The 16379-nt window shown below is 44.2% G+C and overlaps 1 protein-coding gene across 2 annotated transcripts in view; it reads right to left on the bottom strand.

Annotated features, from left to right (window-relative positions):
• The window catches only part of LOC144755964 (ATP-dependent RNA helicase DHX58-like), a 121938-nt gene that overhangs the window by 9854 nt on the left and 95705 nt on the right, over positions 1 to 16379 (bottom strand). For both annotated transcript variants that reach the window (XM_078645409.1, XM_078645411.1), the window contains one exon: positions 5403 to 5593. In XM_078645409.1, the coding sequence (XP_078501535.1) occupies positions 5403 to 5593 (191 nt within the window). The remainder of the gene's footprint in view (positions 1 to 5402; positions 5594 to 16379) is intronic.

The raw sequence follows: 16379 nt of genomic DNA, 5'->3' as shown, positions 1-16379 counted from the left end.
CAACCCAAACCCAGCCCTGAACCCTAAAAATACCCCTGTACCCCAAAATCAAAACCCAACCCTGAACCCTAAAAATACCCCTGTACCCCAAAACCCAAACCCAGCCCTGAACCCTAAAAATACCCCTGTACCCCAAAACCCTAACCCAGCCCTGAACCCTAAAAATACCCCTGTACCCTAAAACCCAAACCGAGCCCTAAACCCTAAAAATACCCCTGTACCCCAAAATCCAAACCCAACCCTGAACCCTAAAAATACCCCTGTCCCCCAAAATCCAAACCTAGCCCTGAACCCTAAAAATACCCCTCTACCCCCAAACCCAAACTATATATATAAAATTACTTTAATTAATTTATTTTATTTATTTAAAAAAATATATATATATATACTTACCTATACTTACGTTGTAATGGCATGCGGTGTAATAGCATCTGCTATGTAATGTCATGCGTTGTAAAGGCATGCGTTGTAAAGGATCCTGCGTTGTAATGGTGTGCGTTGTAACGGTGTCCGTTGTAATAGTTGCGTTGTAACGGTTGTTTCCCCATCAATATATGTGGTTTGCTACAGATTTTTAATAAACCTACAAATGTCGGTGATCATACTCTGGATATTAGACATCACCTGGTCAGATCACTCTCTGATTGATTTGAAATTGTCCTTTTAAAGCCATAAAGACAGATTGCTTTCTCTGTCTTGCATATTGTGTGAATAGTGGAAATTATCAGCTCAGTCAGTTACTGAAATACTTCTGACTTGTGCTGCTCTTATTGGCAATAAAAATGACTTGTTAGGAAACTTAGATTTTGTGGGTTGAGTGATTTCTGCATTAGACTCATTCTTTTAAAATCCAAGCCAAGAAACTTTGTAATACACTGAAATCTCCTCCAAATCACTGATATAATTGATAACTAAAACTACAAATATTGAACACAAACAGTGTTGCAGATTTGTACAGAAATATATAGAAGCCTATAATTAATAGCTGAAAACACAAATCTGGGCTAAACAAAAATATTGCAAAAACCTCAAATTACAACTCAGAGTCAATGAAGACCAATGTTTAGGCTCTGCAAAATTTTGTGCTAATCTTGCTTCTGTCATTGTCTCCAAAGTGGAAATTACTAAGTATACCATTACTTCTTAAACATATGATCTATTCTGTTGTTCTTCTGCTCTGCCAAAAGACTTTAGATACAGTTAGAAATATCTATCAGGTATCTAATTGATATCAACTACGCGCTTTCTTTGCTCAAATCGGTATCACTTTGGAGCCATACCCAGTGAGACTACTAAGTCATCTCAATGAAACACTAGTCTCTAAGGTATTATTATTAATGGGTCACTGGATTTGGGCATAGTTCCACAAATTCTGTGCCACGCTTAAAAATAAAAGAATTATTTACCAAAAAATCTGCTTCAACAGATTGGATGATCTACTCAAGTTGCCTTACTGGGGAACCAGGAGGGCATAAATCAGCCTAGAGGGTCTGAAACTCCTGTGGGATAGTGGAGGGTTACACTGAATTTTTGGATGTATTATTGGGCAGCCTACTTACAGTATACAGTACCATGGTTCCAGGGGGGGCACTGACCCTGTGGCGGGGATTCTGGCACGCTTGATCTGACCACTGGAGTTACTGGCAGAAAAGACCATGCTGGAACTATGGGAACAGTAATAAAAGAGTATATATACATGCAGCATCTGGTCTCTTGGTACACAGGGATTAGCCCTACGCTGCCTCTGTTCCTAGGCGCAAGGGAGAGGTAGATATCCCAAGGAACCTGGGGGATTTGAATGAAAGCGGCTGGATGGTGGGGTATGTGGCCTTCTGCACTAGATGGAGGGGTTGCGGGTGGAGGTTTCCAGGCATATGCTGGTCTGGCAGCCGCTGTTTGCAAGGGCTGGGCGGAATTACCACAAAAGCCGGAAATCCATGTTTTAACTCAAACACTCCCGGATATGGGAGGACTGGGAAATGTTGTTAAATTGTAATTCTGTTTTTGAAATATGTGGGAAAAGAAACAAATAATAATAATAATTTTGGACGATACCCAAATAGGATTTCACCCGGGATGTAGCACACAGATAGTATTAGCTGCTGCAATGGATATGCTTTGATTGGTGGTGGTTGTTAAGAGTATCTGTGCCCTGATCTTCTTACAAACACCTGCAGCGCTTGACACTCTTGACCATGGGCAGCAAAACCTCCACACAAAATTGATGGTCTAGTTCTCAGTTGGCTTAAATCCTTTTTAGCTTTAGCCGACCAGACTCAGCGAGTCTTCATGATTCCTTTTTACCTATAACACAATGACACTATTTATTTTTAGTTGTCCTCCACTTCATGCTTTCACATTCTCTTTCCAATGTTAATGGGTTGCCCTTTTCCAACATTCATCCTCTTTCTTGTTCTCCATATGTATACTTAGTTCAATGACATGCAAATTGTTTAGTAGGTGGACAGCAATTGCACATCAGCACAGATCTTTCAAATTTGTCTTTTGAGGGTAACAGAGTGGATGGCAAAATGCTGGTTTAAGCCAAACACAGAGGTATTGTTGTTGGGTGGAAGCGTTGATCTCTAGAGTCCTGTAAACAACCCTCTTAGTAGGAGTTTGCCACAAGGCAATCTAGGAATACAAATTAATGGAGCCCTCCAACTGAGAGGGAAAATGCTACTTACCAGTATGCATCTGTTCTTGGCATGTAGAGCTGCAGAGTTACACACTGTGCATAGATCGCCACCTAGTGTTGGGCCCGGATGTTTGCAGTTGTTTTTGTCCTGAAAAGTCTTTGGAAGTCACGAGATAGGTGACTCCTCCTTTGGATTACACTGCGCATGGGTATCGGCTCCATCCTTAGATTGTTTTTCGTCAGTAGGGAAATTATAGAGTTTTGTAAGAAACAGGAAGGATGCTCATGTAAGCTGTATCTAATTAAGATAATACTGGAACACATAAAGGTAGCCGGGGATGTGGGTGGGCGAGTGTAACTCTGCAGCTCTACATGCCAAGAACAGATGCATACTGGTAAGTAGCATTTTCCATTCGAGGCATATGAGCTGCAGATTACACACTGTGCATAGATTGTATAGCAGTACCCACACTTAGCGGCGACCACCCGTATCTGTTGCAGTAGTTTGAAACAGTGTTTTGAGTACAGCCTGGCCCACAGTAGCTTGTTGTTTAGTTTGCAAATCTACACAATAGTGTTTTGTGAATGTGTAGATTATGTAGCTGCTTTGCAGATGTCATCTAAGGGAATGTTCCCTAAAAATGCCATTGAAGCCCTTATCTTTCTTGTAGAATGGGCTTTAGGAGGGACATATAACGTACGTTTAGCTTTGTGGTAACAAATCTGTATGCATTTGACAATCCACCTAGCTATCCCAGAATTTGATATGGGGTTGCCTTTGTGTGGTGGTGAAAAAGACACAAAAAGTTGTTTCGTTTTATGAAAAGGTTGTGTTCTTTCAATGTAGTAAAGCAATGCTCTTTTGACATCTAAGGTATGAAGAGCTCTTTCTGCGACTGTTTGTGGCTGCGAGAAGAATACGGGCAACTCTACAGATTGATTGAGATGGAAGGGCGAAATGACTTTTGGAAGGAATTTAGGATTGGTTCGGAGAACAACCTTATTATGATGTATTTGCAGAAAAGGTTCTTGAATCGTCAATGCTTGTAGCTCACTAACTCCTCTGAGAGAAGTAATAGCTACTAGGAAAGCAACTTTTGAAGTTAAGAATTGCAGTTCACATTTATGTAAAGGTTCAAAGGGAGGTCCCATTAACCGTGTGAGAACAATGTTTAAATTCCACACAGGTGAAGGTGGTGCTCTGGGAGGAATTATTCTTTTGAGGCCCTCCATAAAAGCCTTTATGGCAGGTACTCTAAAAAGTGATAGATGTCTATTTTAAAGATATGCTGCAATGGCAGCAAGATGCAGTCTGATAGACGTGTACGCTAAGTTACATCTTTGGAGGTGTAGTAAGTTTCCTATGATGTGTTGAATAGACACATCTAGAGGATTGATGTCGTTGTTATGACAGTATATTACAAAACGTTTCCACATGGCTGCATAACATGCCCTAAACGTCTAGCTTCTTTAATAACGTTCATACAGTCAAGGGGAAGGTTAAGATAACCGAACTCTAGGACCGCAGGAGCCAGATCGCTAGGTTGAGCTGAGCTGGGTCCGGGTGTCTGATCTCTCCACGGTTCTGGGTTAGGAAGCGTGGAGACCCGCTGTGCCGGAGTGATGTCCTCGATGTCTGAGTCGTCGGCCTCGGAGTTGCTGATGACACCATGTTCTTGCTCCTGTTCTGGCACTTCGACGCCCTCTTGGAAGATGTCGTCTGGGATCGAAGCTGACGAGAGAGCCATTGTTCTTCGAGCTCGCCGGTCCCGAATCGTCTTCTTGGAGCGGAAGGAGGCAAAAGCGGAACAGTCTCTGGCCTCATGCACAGGTGAGAGGCAAAGGTTGCACAGCTCATGGGATCGGTGTGGGGAAACTTCGAACACATCGAGGACACTTCTTGAATGGGTCCTTTCCATGAGCCAGAAGATAAGGCCTAGGTAGGCACGAATGCCTTCGTCGACGACCGGAATTGAAGACTTCGAAGTTGAAGAGTAGCGTCGATTGGAAACGCGTTCGAAACAATACCTTCGAAAATGGTGAGGATTGAGCACCGAAGGAGAATCGGGTCTAACCGGGAGCACAGGAAACACATCCGAGCTCGATGGTGGAAAAAACAATCTAAGGATGGAGCCGATGCCCATGACAGTGTAACCCAAAGGAGGAGTCACCTATCTCGTGACTTCCAAACACTTTTCGGGACAAAAACAACTGCAAACATCCAGGCTCAACACTAGGTGGCGATCTTTGCACAGTGAGTAATCTGCAGCTCATATGCCTCGAACACAAAGTTCCAAAGAGATGTTAGAGCCCATTTGTTACAACTGAAGTGGCTGTGCAAGAACATGCCTTATTGTGTTCCCTGATTTAGTCAAGCCACTCCTTTTCTGGAAAAGATTTACTTGCTTCCTGTAATAAGGTAGCTGAATAAGATGACAGAATCCCCACTCTACCTCCATTAATGTCTAGGATGGTATGTACCAGTAAGAATTCTAAGATCCTCCTATATTTTGTTAAGCATTTCCCTTTCGGAAAGGCAGACTTTTTCTACAATGGCTCTCTCTTTATGGAATGTTATCCCCTTGATCTTGAGAAGTAATCATAATCTTTCTTTCTGCTAATTAGAGACATAATCTTTGGTTTTAAGAACCTGGTCATTGTCCTTCATTATTCCTAGGACATAGAAACCATTTGGGTAATGTTGAGTAGAGCTCTTTACTAAACTAAAAACTATATTTAAAAAATAAAATAACTTAACACTTACTTAAAGTCAAGGTTGATGTTAACATGATGCGAGTTCTCAATCGTGCGCAGGTCGTTGCCATGGGCAACTGCTACATTGCAGTTCCTACAATAAAGGCGAACATCCTGTGGTTGGAATGTCCTTTTCTTTCCATCCAATTTATGTTGTTTCACTTTCCTGGAAATTATTGATTCCGTTTGCAGTTTCCGGATCTAAATGGAGAATGTGATAATGCAGGCAATTAAAGATATTGAGCATGAATGACACAGCAGGATACATGCACAAAGGTGCAAAGAAAGGAGCATGGATAGCTGAGCATGTCTTAGGAGACATTGGCGTAAGGCTTATACTTCCTCAGTAAAACAGTGCGTTTGTTGGACAACATAAATGTCAAAACTGTGCAAGACTGATCCTATGCACACCATCAGCATATGTTGGCCTTAGTCCTGCTAGCTCACAGTGCACCATCTGTACCCCTTTCCAATTAAGGTAACAGGTGAAATATGCAACCTCAGAACATTACAACCCTGACTCCCCAAGGAAATTGTGGTAACAGATCTAGAACCTTTTAGTTTGGTTACTCAGGCATACCCAAAGAGATGCACAAGAAATACACAACTTGGTGTTTCAAGATTTGAGTAAAATATGTGTTCTGCAAAAATCAATAGAAGGAAATGGAACAATGTAATCAGCATTACGAGACTGGTGAAGAAGAAAAACAATTCAACCATTGTGCTGTAACAGATCAAATATGCTTGCATATAATTACTGTTATATGTTGTGCTCCTACCTAGCACTACCCATACTAGTGTGCCTAGGGTGGGTGAATCTGCCAGAATCCCTGTAGGGTGATCTAGCTACCCTGTTACCTGTGGGTAAGTATCGTCAATGAGCCCGTCTTGGTGGAGAGCTGAGCTTCATCCCTCACAAGAGGTAAACAGAAATTAGCTTGGCTAGAATTCTGGCATGGGGTGACCTCACAGTGCAAGCGAAACTCCTCTAACTAAGCAAAGGAGTGATGTCATCTATATATAAAACATCGTCTATGTTGCCATGCCAAAGTCAGGCTGCCATTATTGATCCTACCCTGACAAAGCTGTCGCAGAGCGAACAATAATAAACAACTTCATGTTGCAGAGTGAACTTTAGCTTTTGTACAGAATGTTCAAGGCTCTGATAATGTACCTACGAAGAGGTGCAAATGTTAGCAAAGCTTTTCCATGGAACATTATCCGTACAAGCCTGCAAGCAAAAACTTTGTCAAGTGTCAACGTTCAAGAACAGATGTCAAGTTTAAATGTGAGAATGTAAACGGTGTTGTTACTGCCCGGGCCTAAATCTGACCACATGACAACATTCTTATTCATAAGCAACCTCCAATGCAGCTTGCCCAAAACAGGGTTACCTGTGGACAGTCTCTGTAGGGAACACGAAAAGAAAGGGCAGCTTCCCATTCACCCTTCAAGGAGAGTTCACACGAGATGCCATGTGAGACGTTTGCACTGCCGGGGAGGATTTCTGTCTTCAGTGTAAGTAGTCTGACATATTTTACTAGAAGCAACATCTCACCCTGAATCCACCCAAACATTTAGGGCTTCAGTCTTGGTCTAGCAGGATAAAACTCATGTGAAGTTTCACAAAATTTATGAACATTTTACAAAATTATGGTTTTGCATACTTTGGTTTGTTCTTATCTCAAATCAATTCTTTCCCTGAGTGTGCCCCTCCCATAAAACCGCAACTGGCAAGATACTTAAAAGAGACTGGTGTGAGCAGAAAATGTCTCTCTGAGAGACATTTTCAGTGCATACCTATCACTTTCTGGTACCTCATGAGATTCTATTTATGCAAGGTGCACAAGTGGGTAAAAAAGTCACCGAAAATTATGTAATGTACACTTTCACAAAATGTTGTGATTTTAGCACAAGGTGAACATTTGAGAATGTAGCAAATGTCACTGGCTTAAAAGTTTGCCCAGGACTAGTAAAAAATGCCTCAGTAAATATCTGATTTGCATCTTATAGTGTTTCTCAGGGATAATTTTTCAATCCAATGTGAGATTTTTATGTTGGAATGAGGGATTTAGCATGATGATGCAGTTTACACCAGATAAAATCCACACATTCTTCTCCTTTTCAAATTCCTCAATTTTAGAAGTGAAGAAATTTGTATTAGAAGAACCACAGAAGTGCTGTAATTTTGGCTTACTTGGAATCTGAAACCAGGCACAAACAACATCTGCGTTCAAATTCAGATTCCCTGCAGCACTCAAAATGAAGCTGAGAGAAGTAGAAGTGAGCAAAACTGTAAATCAGTAATCTTAATTGTGCCCTACTTATGATAATTCTATCGTCTTTGTGATGGAAGAATTAGGAAATCTGGGATGGGGTTATGCCCACTTTTCACAGGAAGTGATCGTACAGACGGTGTAGTGACCCAAGAGTAAGTAGCCCATTGGCTACCACACTTCACTCCCCATAACACCCCCACATCTAGTATTTAGGGGAGCCCCTGGCACCAGAAAGGCAGATTCTGTCAATCTAAGAAGAAGAAGGACACCAAAGAGCCGCGAAGTGCAAGAACTGAGGAGCAGCAACTGATTTGGCGCCAGCCTTGCCGGTCTGTATGCTGTACCCAACACCTGCACCAAAGACTACTCGTCCTGAAGCTTCTCTACCTCTAAAATCCTCAGAGGACTTCAAGCACTTCAAGGAGCAACCAGCATCTCCCATAGAGGAGCGGAGCTACTTCCCTGCAGGCACCCAAGAAGAACCGTGAGAACTCCAGACTGCCATAAACCCGACAAAGGAAAGCGCCACTGCACCCATACCCCCCAAGCCTGAATCAATGTGGGCCAACGAGGTCTTGAGACCCTCCAGAGTCGAACCCCATCTTGGGTTTGCCCAGACTGGACTTCCAGTTACTGCATGCAGCCTCTCTGAGAGGCGTGGCGCAGCAGCCAGGGCGACTGAAGCTGGACGCTGGGGCTCACGGTTAGATCCCTGGCTCCGGTGGCAGGGGTCTGCCCAGCACCATGTGACTCTGGGCAATAGCTCGCCTAATCTTCCCGACGGCCCCCAGCGCCTTGACACCTTCAGGTAATTGTTCACGCTTTACAACTACTGGACACCTCTGTGGAGGCCCCTTCAACACAGACCCAACGCCTAAAAGCATTACTGCACCCGAACTCTACAGCCCAAGGAAAAGTGGACCCACTGTATCCCTACGTGCTCGAGCATGTCAAAGACTGAGCCCCCCTATGGGTTCAACTGGACTGGCCCACAGTCCCTGCTTGTAGCCTCTTTTTCTCAGGAACACTTCCAATTGGAACCAACAGGGCACCTGACACCGAAAAGTACCAAGACCCAGAGCCTACTGAGGTGACATGTAGGTGCTGCCTTAGACCTTGCCCCATACTTACCTTAACTCCAGAAGATTGGTCATTGTGAAATACCCATATGCAGTATGTGTTTTTCCCATTAGGAGAAGAAGATAACTAGCAGCCCGTCCCGACGTTGTCCGGGTATGAAATAGAATGTGTGCATGAAAGCCTGTTATTTACAGTGAGTACACAAATGTAAATGGTCACGTATGCAACATTAGGTAAGTATCACAAAAGCTAAGATGAGCCAGATGCCTTCTTTAACAATGACCTTGCACGTCGTCTTTTACCTGTTCAGTTTAGTTGTGCATATAGGGTGACGGTACATGTCCATTGTTGTGCAACATGGGTGACGGAGGCCGTGTCTTTCATGCAATTTGTGAAGGTGTCTGCTCCATCCGCGAAGGTGATTGTTGGCTCCACCTGATGCCACTTAGAGACACCACATCGCGCCAACGCCCCCAACAATAGTAAATGCAACGCCCACTGGTATTGTAAACTGGTATTGTATTGCTAGTACGCCTCTTGCAAGCGTTATAGTCTTTTACCGAACACCCCGCCCACAAGCCAGCGCATAACCCGCCCACTGGTATCCTAACGCCGCGCCCATCGCTGTATGCAGACGGCCATCACGCCGAATGCCGCGCCCATATCGCTGTATGCAGACTGCCATCACGCCGAACCCATATCGCTATATGCAGATGCCCATCACGCCCCTAAAGGACTACTTTTCCCCTAACGTTCTTTACCCCACTAATGTATATGGTGGGCTGCTGTATAGCCTATGTCCATCTGCTGATACTGTGTTTTGTAATGGTGTATTAGGTGTTCCGATTGGCGCTGTGGTTCTGGAGCTTACCCGCCTCAAAGGTTTGGGCTCTCTCTTTATAATATTAGTATGGATACAAGCGTATTTATCTGTTTTCTTCAAAACTGCTATTTGAAAAAGTACTTACCCAATAACGAAGTTCTTGGTGTCTAAAAATATATAAAAATACATGCTATGTTCCATAGATTGGAGCGGATCTCCTTACTGAATGTGTGTGTATCGTTTATTGACTGTGTGTATGTAACAAATTTCTAGCGCTCCTCCTTCATAAGCCTAAGGCTGCTCGACCACACTACTACAAAAAGAGCACCTTGGGATTGTTAGAGCAAGCCCCTGTCCACTCATAAGGGATACGTCTACTCTCTAAACAATATACCTTTTTTTTGTACTGTTGGAACCAGCCCTTTCTGGTTGGCTGAAGGGATGAGCCTACTGCACCCGTCAAAGGTGGATGATTACACTTGCTGTATAACCTGTGCTCACCCGTGAGCAGCTTGGCACTGAACAGTGAGGCTCAACACAGAGGCAAGATTAAAGCAAAGGCACAGCAGCCACTCGCGATAAATACCCTGAGCATCACAAAAGAGACTTCACACAGGATGTACTTAAATAATGTTTGTATTCAACACACATATTCAATCATTATAACATGAACATCATGTACTTTTGGGCATAAAACACATTTAGAAATATTACTAGCAGTTCCAGGCCCACTCATATTGTTATGATATCAATAGAATGCACATTGGGGACAATTCCTAATCTAACCTCTCTCCCACTCCCCCTCCCCCACAGACACACACAGAGCAGTCTTATGCAGTGCAACACACTGCCCACCCTAGCAATCCTGAGAATACAATCCCACACAGTTATAGGGTACACCCCGGGTCACAACAATATCAAAGATATGTACATACATAAAATTAGAACATTTTTTAGCAGCACTACTGGCCAGAGCTATGCAGGTAAATCCAAGGTCAAATGTATTATGCTTTTGGCATGAAATCAATGTCTAATGTGGCACCGCCGGCCAGTGTCTTGAATCACAGGTGGTCCGCCGACTATCACTCCCACTCACACACTCAGTGCCACTACATGGTGTGACAGGCATCTCACCAGTCCGTATGGAATGCTCCTGCACACATATGCACTCAGCACCCTAATGCGGTGCCACTGGTACGAAGCAGGTGAAATGGATAACACCTTACAGATTCCGTGGCCCCAGCCTCAATATACCCTTTAGTTCACCCAGACTATCCTATAACACCAGATGCAAGATAACGAGTCCCTCATCTCAGATACTAGACCATACGCAGCCGAAGTCAACCTTAGTTTAGGCCCTCAGGAAGCAAGTGGGGATATATAGAAAGTTTTAATTAGGAGATAGACGTAAACAAAGGGAGTTTAGCAACCACTCGGGAAGTTCAACGCCAGGTCTCAAAACACAATGTAGTCACTTGACCAGCTTCCGAACTGTCTCGGAAGCATTGCTTCAAATCATTTAATCTCTCGTGCTACTACCTGGCACCAAGATGTCTTCAGGAGGGGACAGGTGTGGAAAAGACAGTTGGCCCGCCGTGATGAGGGTCAAAGGGGAACAACTGATGAATGGAGAGTAACACAGGGGGGCCTCTCTGTAGTTCTTTTCCCAGGCATAAGAGGGTGACGTGGGTAAACCCCAACATACTTTAATATATGTCTGTAGGAAAAGGCAACCCAACCAGTACACGTTGATCAGGGTCATGCCCAGGCAATCTGGGCACAGCGTCTGGTGGGCGTTGGTATGGGCCACACCAGACACTTCAGGTCTCAAACACAAAGAGTTGCAAATTCCGTACCTCCCTGGAATTGAGGCACAATGACTGGTGCACGTTGATATAGGCTGCATCAGGCAATTCCTGATACACACAGCGAAGACTTGCAAATTCTGTACCTCCCTGAAAATGAGGTACAACGTCCAGTGCACTATGATACAGGTTGCACCAGACCAGTCAGGACACACAGACAGGCGCAACTGAACAGAGCCACATGAGGTAGAATGAGGCACTACTTTAGGTACACCCCACCTCCGAGGGTCACCTATGAATCAGACACCACATGCAATGAGCATGCTGTCGGCGTGACGCACATGAGAGATGTAGCACGATCGACGAAACGGGCCACCCGGGGTACCGCAACAGGTGAATCCGCTCACCATCACCAAGACACTTATGAGTGTCAGGATCCCTGCAGTATAGAAACCATATGCCTTAGATGTGGGCAAGACATCTGGGGCTCCGCACTAGACAATCCAGTCTCCAGGCACAAGTCTTAGTTCCACACTCACACCACACTACCCATTGGGATTCAGTAGATGATGTGGGCACTTGGGAGGGCACCGCTCTACAGATGTCACAGGTAGATGGTGTCAGTGCCTCGATCTTTGATGCTCTTGAGATCTCCGAGAGAACAGGAGGGCCGCCAACAGGCCCTCGGAGAGCACACTTCAGGGCGCCACACTTCAGCAGGTCTTCAGCCCAGGCCAGCCACTATTCAAGAAAGGGCACGCTGTCCCCTTCAGTGTCAGTAATCCTCCATGTGCCAAACAGACTGCTCTGGCAGTGGGCACCACGCAGTCCAGGTTCTCGGGTCCCACATCCCCACAAGCGCTGCTCACCCTTGCTGAAGGTTGGCACCAGTAGTTATACTGTTGTGCGTCTTTTAAGTTAGGGGTGGCTTAACGGGGTTTCCTTTAGAGCCACAGATGTACCTACTAAATTGTAGGCTTATCTGCCATGGGGCCGTGGCATGTACATCTTAATCTTTAGTGGGGCCATAATCTGGCCCCTAGAGGCAAAGTGTCAAAACCTCCCCCTCCAATCTATTCCATCCGGCCCTCAAATGGCAGAGGTCTGTCATTCTAGTGCTATGCCCATCGTTTATCAATCAATCAATCAAAAGCCATTTGTAGAGCGCACTCTACCTCAGGTGTCCCGGTGCTGGAAGCAAGACTGAAAAAAAAGTCCGTCCCGCTAGACTACACATGACTAAAGAGCCAAAGTCCTTCCTGAATCCCCATTCAGTCGGATAGGCAGAGTAATTCCAGAGCTTAGCCATCCTTACAGAGAAAGAACTGCCACCTTGTTGAGTTTTGACATATCTTAGAATGCGGAGGAGTCGCAGATGATTAGATCTCAGGGTTCGCTCTTTTGGTATAAGCTGAGCCTCCGTTTGAGATAATGTGGCCCTGTGCCCCTTAAGGCTCTGAAGGTAACAGTCAGAGCCTTGAACTCTATCCTCTTGGCAACAAGAAGGCAGTGGATTAGTCACTGGGGAATGCACAGATGTGCTCCCCCCACCCCTGTTGTCCTTCAGAGCCATGAACCATGGCACACAAAGAGCATAGAAATTAAATTTTTAAGCGAGTTATGCCAAAACCACCTTTACCACTAGGAAGGGTTTGACATGGCGAATCTATTGATAAGAAACATCATGAGGCTGCTCCACTGCAATCCACTATTGCAGCCTGAAGTAATGTCAAACACTTCCCCATGTTAACCTAAGGGAAGAGCACGCCGCATAGGTAGTGAAAGCACATACAGGTATTCCTCACTACCTGGGCACATATGCTCCAGTGAGCACACAGACCTGCAATGGCAGGTTGGACGCATAGCACATGGGACATGAGCTTAACTAATATTGGAATCAGTGCGCACGCACAGGCCAGCGATGGCAGGCTGCACACTCAATCACAGACATCATAGGTGCGGGTGCGCGCACACAGTGACCTGCAAGGGCAGGCTGCTTAGAAGTTTAATCACAATGGGTGGCAGTGCGCGCACTTATTGCATAATTATACACACACACACACACACACACACACAAAAAAAAGGATATATAGATTAGTACTGGGAATATTGACTTGGATATGTATGTAACTCTGTGTAGGCATATTAATGTTTTCCTTTTCTAGGGTCATCAGGCTTGCAGATAATATATATATATTTTTTTAGAGAACTGGATTGTAGGTAGGATAGGCTATGGTGCATTTTGAGGCAGTGCATTCGCTATGGACTACAAAGGATGGATAATGAGTGGTAATGTAAGGTGTATTTCAATATAGAAGATTAATATGCATTGAGTAGCGATGCTCAGTATTGTAATATTTTCAGACCACAATGGGTGCAGATCTAAAAAATGCCTTTTGGACTACAGGTGCAGACTTTAGGGGTGACTGCAAATATTTAGCAATTTTTACCACTATGAGGTTTTGTTTCCCAAATGTGTTACTGTGAAGGAGGTTACGATATGTGCCTTGCTGTGGGGAGGAATTATGGTACGGAGTATGGTTCTTCTTTTGCTTTAGGATACAAGCTTTGTTTCGACATATATTATTTTTGGGTTCTTTCCTTTGTCTCCCTACTAGGTTTTCTGTTTTGAGATACTCAATCAGGATATTGTGAAGCACGCTACTCACCCTTGAGGGTCTGAAGGTGCCAGGGTTGTGGGGTGCAGCTCTAAGTAAACCGAAGAGCCAGGTCTTGAGGCTCTTCCTGAATGTATGCAGAGTGGGGGAGCATTGATGTTGATTGGGAGCTCATTCCAGGTCTTTGCCGCGATGTAGGAAAATTAAACAGCAAAGAAATGCCACCACCCTCGTATCTTAATGAAAAAGAATCTATCTAATAAAGACCAAGTGCAACCTCATGAAACTTGGTACGGTATTTTTTATTTATACCAGTTATTCTTGTTTTTTGAAAAATAATTTTTTCTTTATAGCAGAAAAATACACAATTGGACAATTATACAATATGGAATATGCTACTTACCAGTATGCATCTGTTCTTGGCATAGAGGGCTGCAGAGTGGTACATTTATGAATAGATCGCCATCTGGTGTTGGGCTCGGATGATTGCACTTGTTTTTCTTCTGGTGAAGTCTTTGTCGTCATAGATGACTCCTCCTCTTGGTGTTAGTGCGCATGGGCATCGGCTCCATCCTTAGATTGTTTTGCCATAGTAGGGTTAGATGGAGTAGTGTAGTATAATACATAAAGATATGCCCATGTAAGTGTATCTAAATAAGATAATGTTGGGACAGACACAGGTTTCCGGGGAGGCAGGGAGGGCATGTACCATTCTGCAGCCCTCTATGCCAAGAACAGATGCATACTGGTAAGTAGCATATTCCGTTCGAGGCATATGGGCTGCAGATGGTACATTTATGAATAGATTGTACAGCAGTTACCTCCCTAGCGGTGGTCACCAGTGTCTGTCGCAACTGTTTGAAATAGAGTTTTTAATACAGCTTGGCCCACTCTGGCTTGTTGTGCAGCCTGTACATCAACACAGTAGTGCTTTGTGAATGTATGTGGTGTAGAGCAAGTTGCTGCTCTACATATGTCATCTAGGGGAATGTTCCCTAAGAATGCCATAGATGCTCCTAGTTTTCGTGTAGAATGAGCTCTAGGAGGAACAGTTAATGTTCTCTTTGCTTTAATGTAACATATTTGTATACATCTTACAATCCATCTAGCGATGCCTGCTTTAGAGATAGGATTGCCCTTATGTGTTGGGGAAAATGCTACAAATAGTTGTTTAGTTTTCCTGAAGTTTTGTGTTCTTTCTATGTAGTACAAAATGGCTCTTTTGACATCTAGTGTATGTAGAGCCCTTTCTGCTACCGTCTGTGGCTTTGGAAAGAAGACTGGTAGTTCCACTGGCTGGTTGATGTGAAATGCTGAAATTACTTTAGGCAAGAACTTTGGGTTTGTTCTAAGAACCACTTTATTCTGGTGTAACTGTAGGAATGGTTCTTGTATTGTCAATGCCTGTAATTCACTTACCCTCCTGAGTGAGGTAATGGCTATAAGGAAAGCCACCTTCCATGTAAGGAATTGTATTTCGCACCTATGCATAGGTTCGAAAGGTGGCCCCATTAGTCTGGTGAGTACTACGTTGAGGTTCCAGACTGGGGAAGGTGGTAATCTTGGTGGAATGACTCTTTTAAGGCCTTCCATGAAGGCTTTTATCGCTGGTACTCTGAACAGTGATATGTGCTGCCTGTTTTGTAGGTACGCTGCTATAGCTGCTAGGTGTACCCTGATAGATGTGTACGCTAGATTACATTGCTGTAAGTGTAATAAGTAGCAAATAATCTCCTTTGTTGATACGTCCAGAGGGTTGATATTGTTATTAGTACAGTGTATAGCAAACCTCTTCCACTTAGCTGCATAGCATGCTCTGGTGGTGGGACGTCTCGCTTGTTTAATTATCTCCATGCAATTTGGGGGTAGATCTAAGTACCCAAATTCTAGGATTTCAGGAGCCAGATCGCTAGGTTCAACGTTCAATTGTGTGGGATCTGGGTGCATTATTTCTCCATGGTTCTGTGTAAGGTGCATGGGTAGAATTTGTAGCTTTTGATGTGGCACTTGTGAGAGTTGCAGGAGCGTGGTGAACCACGGTTGTCTTGCCCACGTGGGTGCTACTAGTATCATGGTCATTGAGTGTTGTTGTAGTTTTCTGACCACTAATGGGATTAGTGGGAGAGGGGGAAAAGCGTATGCAAATTTGTTGGACCAATTTATCCATAACGCATTGCCCTGCGACAGGTGGTGCGGGTACCTGGACGCGAAGCTTTGGCATTTTGCGTTCTGATGAGTGGCAAAGAGGTCTATCTCTGGCTGTCCCCATCTTTGGAAGAATGGCTGCAGTATTTGTTGGTGCAGTTCCCATTCGTGTATTTGTTCCGACTGTCTGCTTAAGATGTCTGCTATCTGGTTTTGGACTCCTGGTAGGTGTTCGGC

This window comes from Lissotriton helveticus, chromosome 5_1 (assembly GCF_964261635.1).
Source record: "Lissotriton helveticus chromosome 5_1, aLisHel1.1, whole genome shotgun sequence".
In the NCBI taxonomy this organism is placed as follows: domain Eukaryota; kingdom Metazoa; phylum Chordata; class Amphibia; order Caudata; family Salamandridae; genus Lissotriton; species Lissotriton helveticus.
Note: the sequence above shows the minus strand (reverse complement) of the source record. Positions and strands in the feature narration are given on the sequence as shown.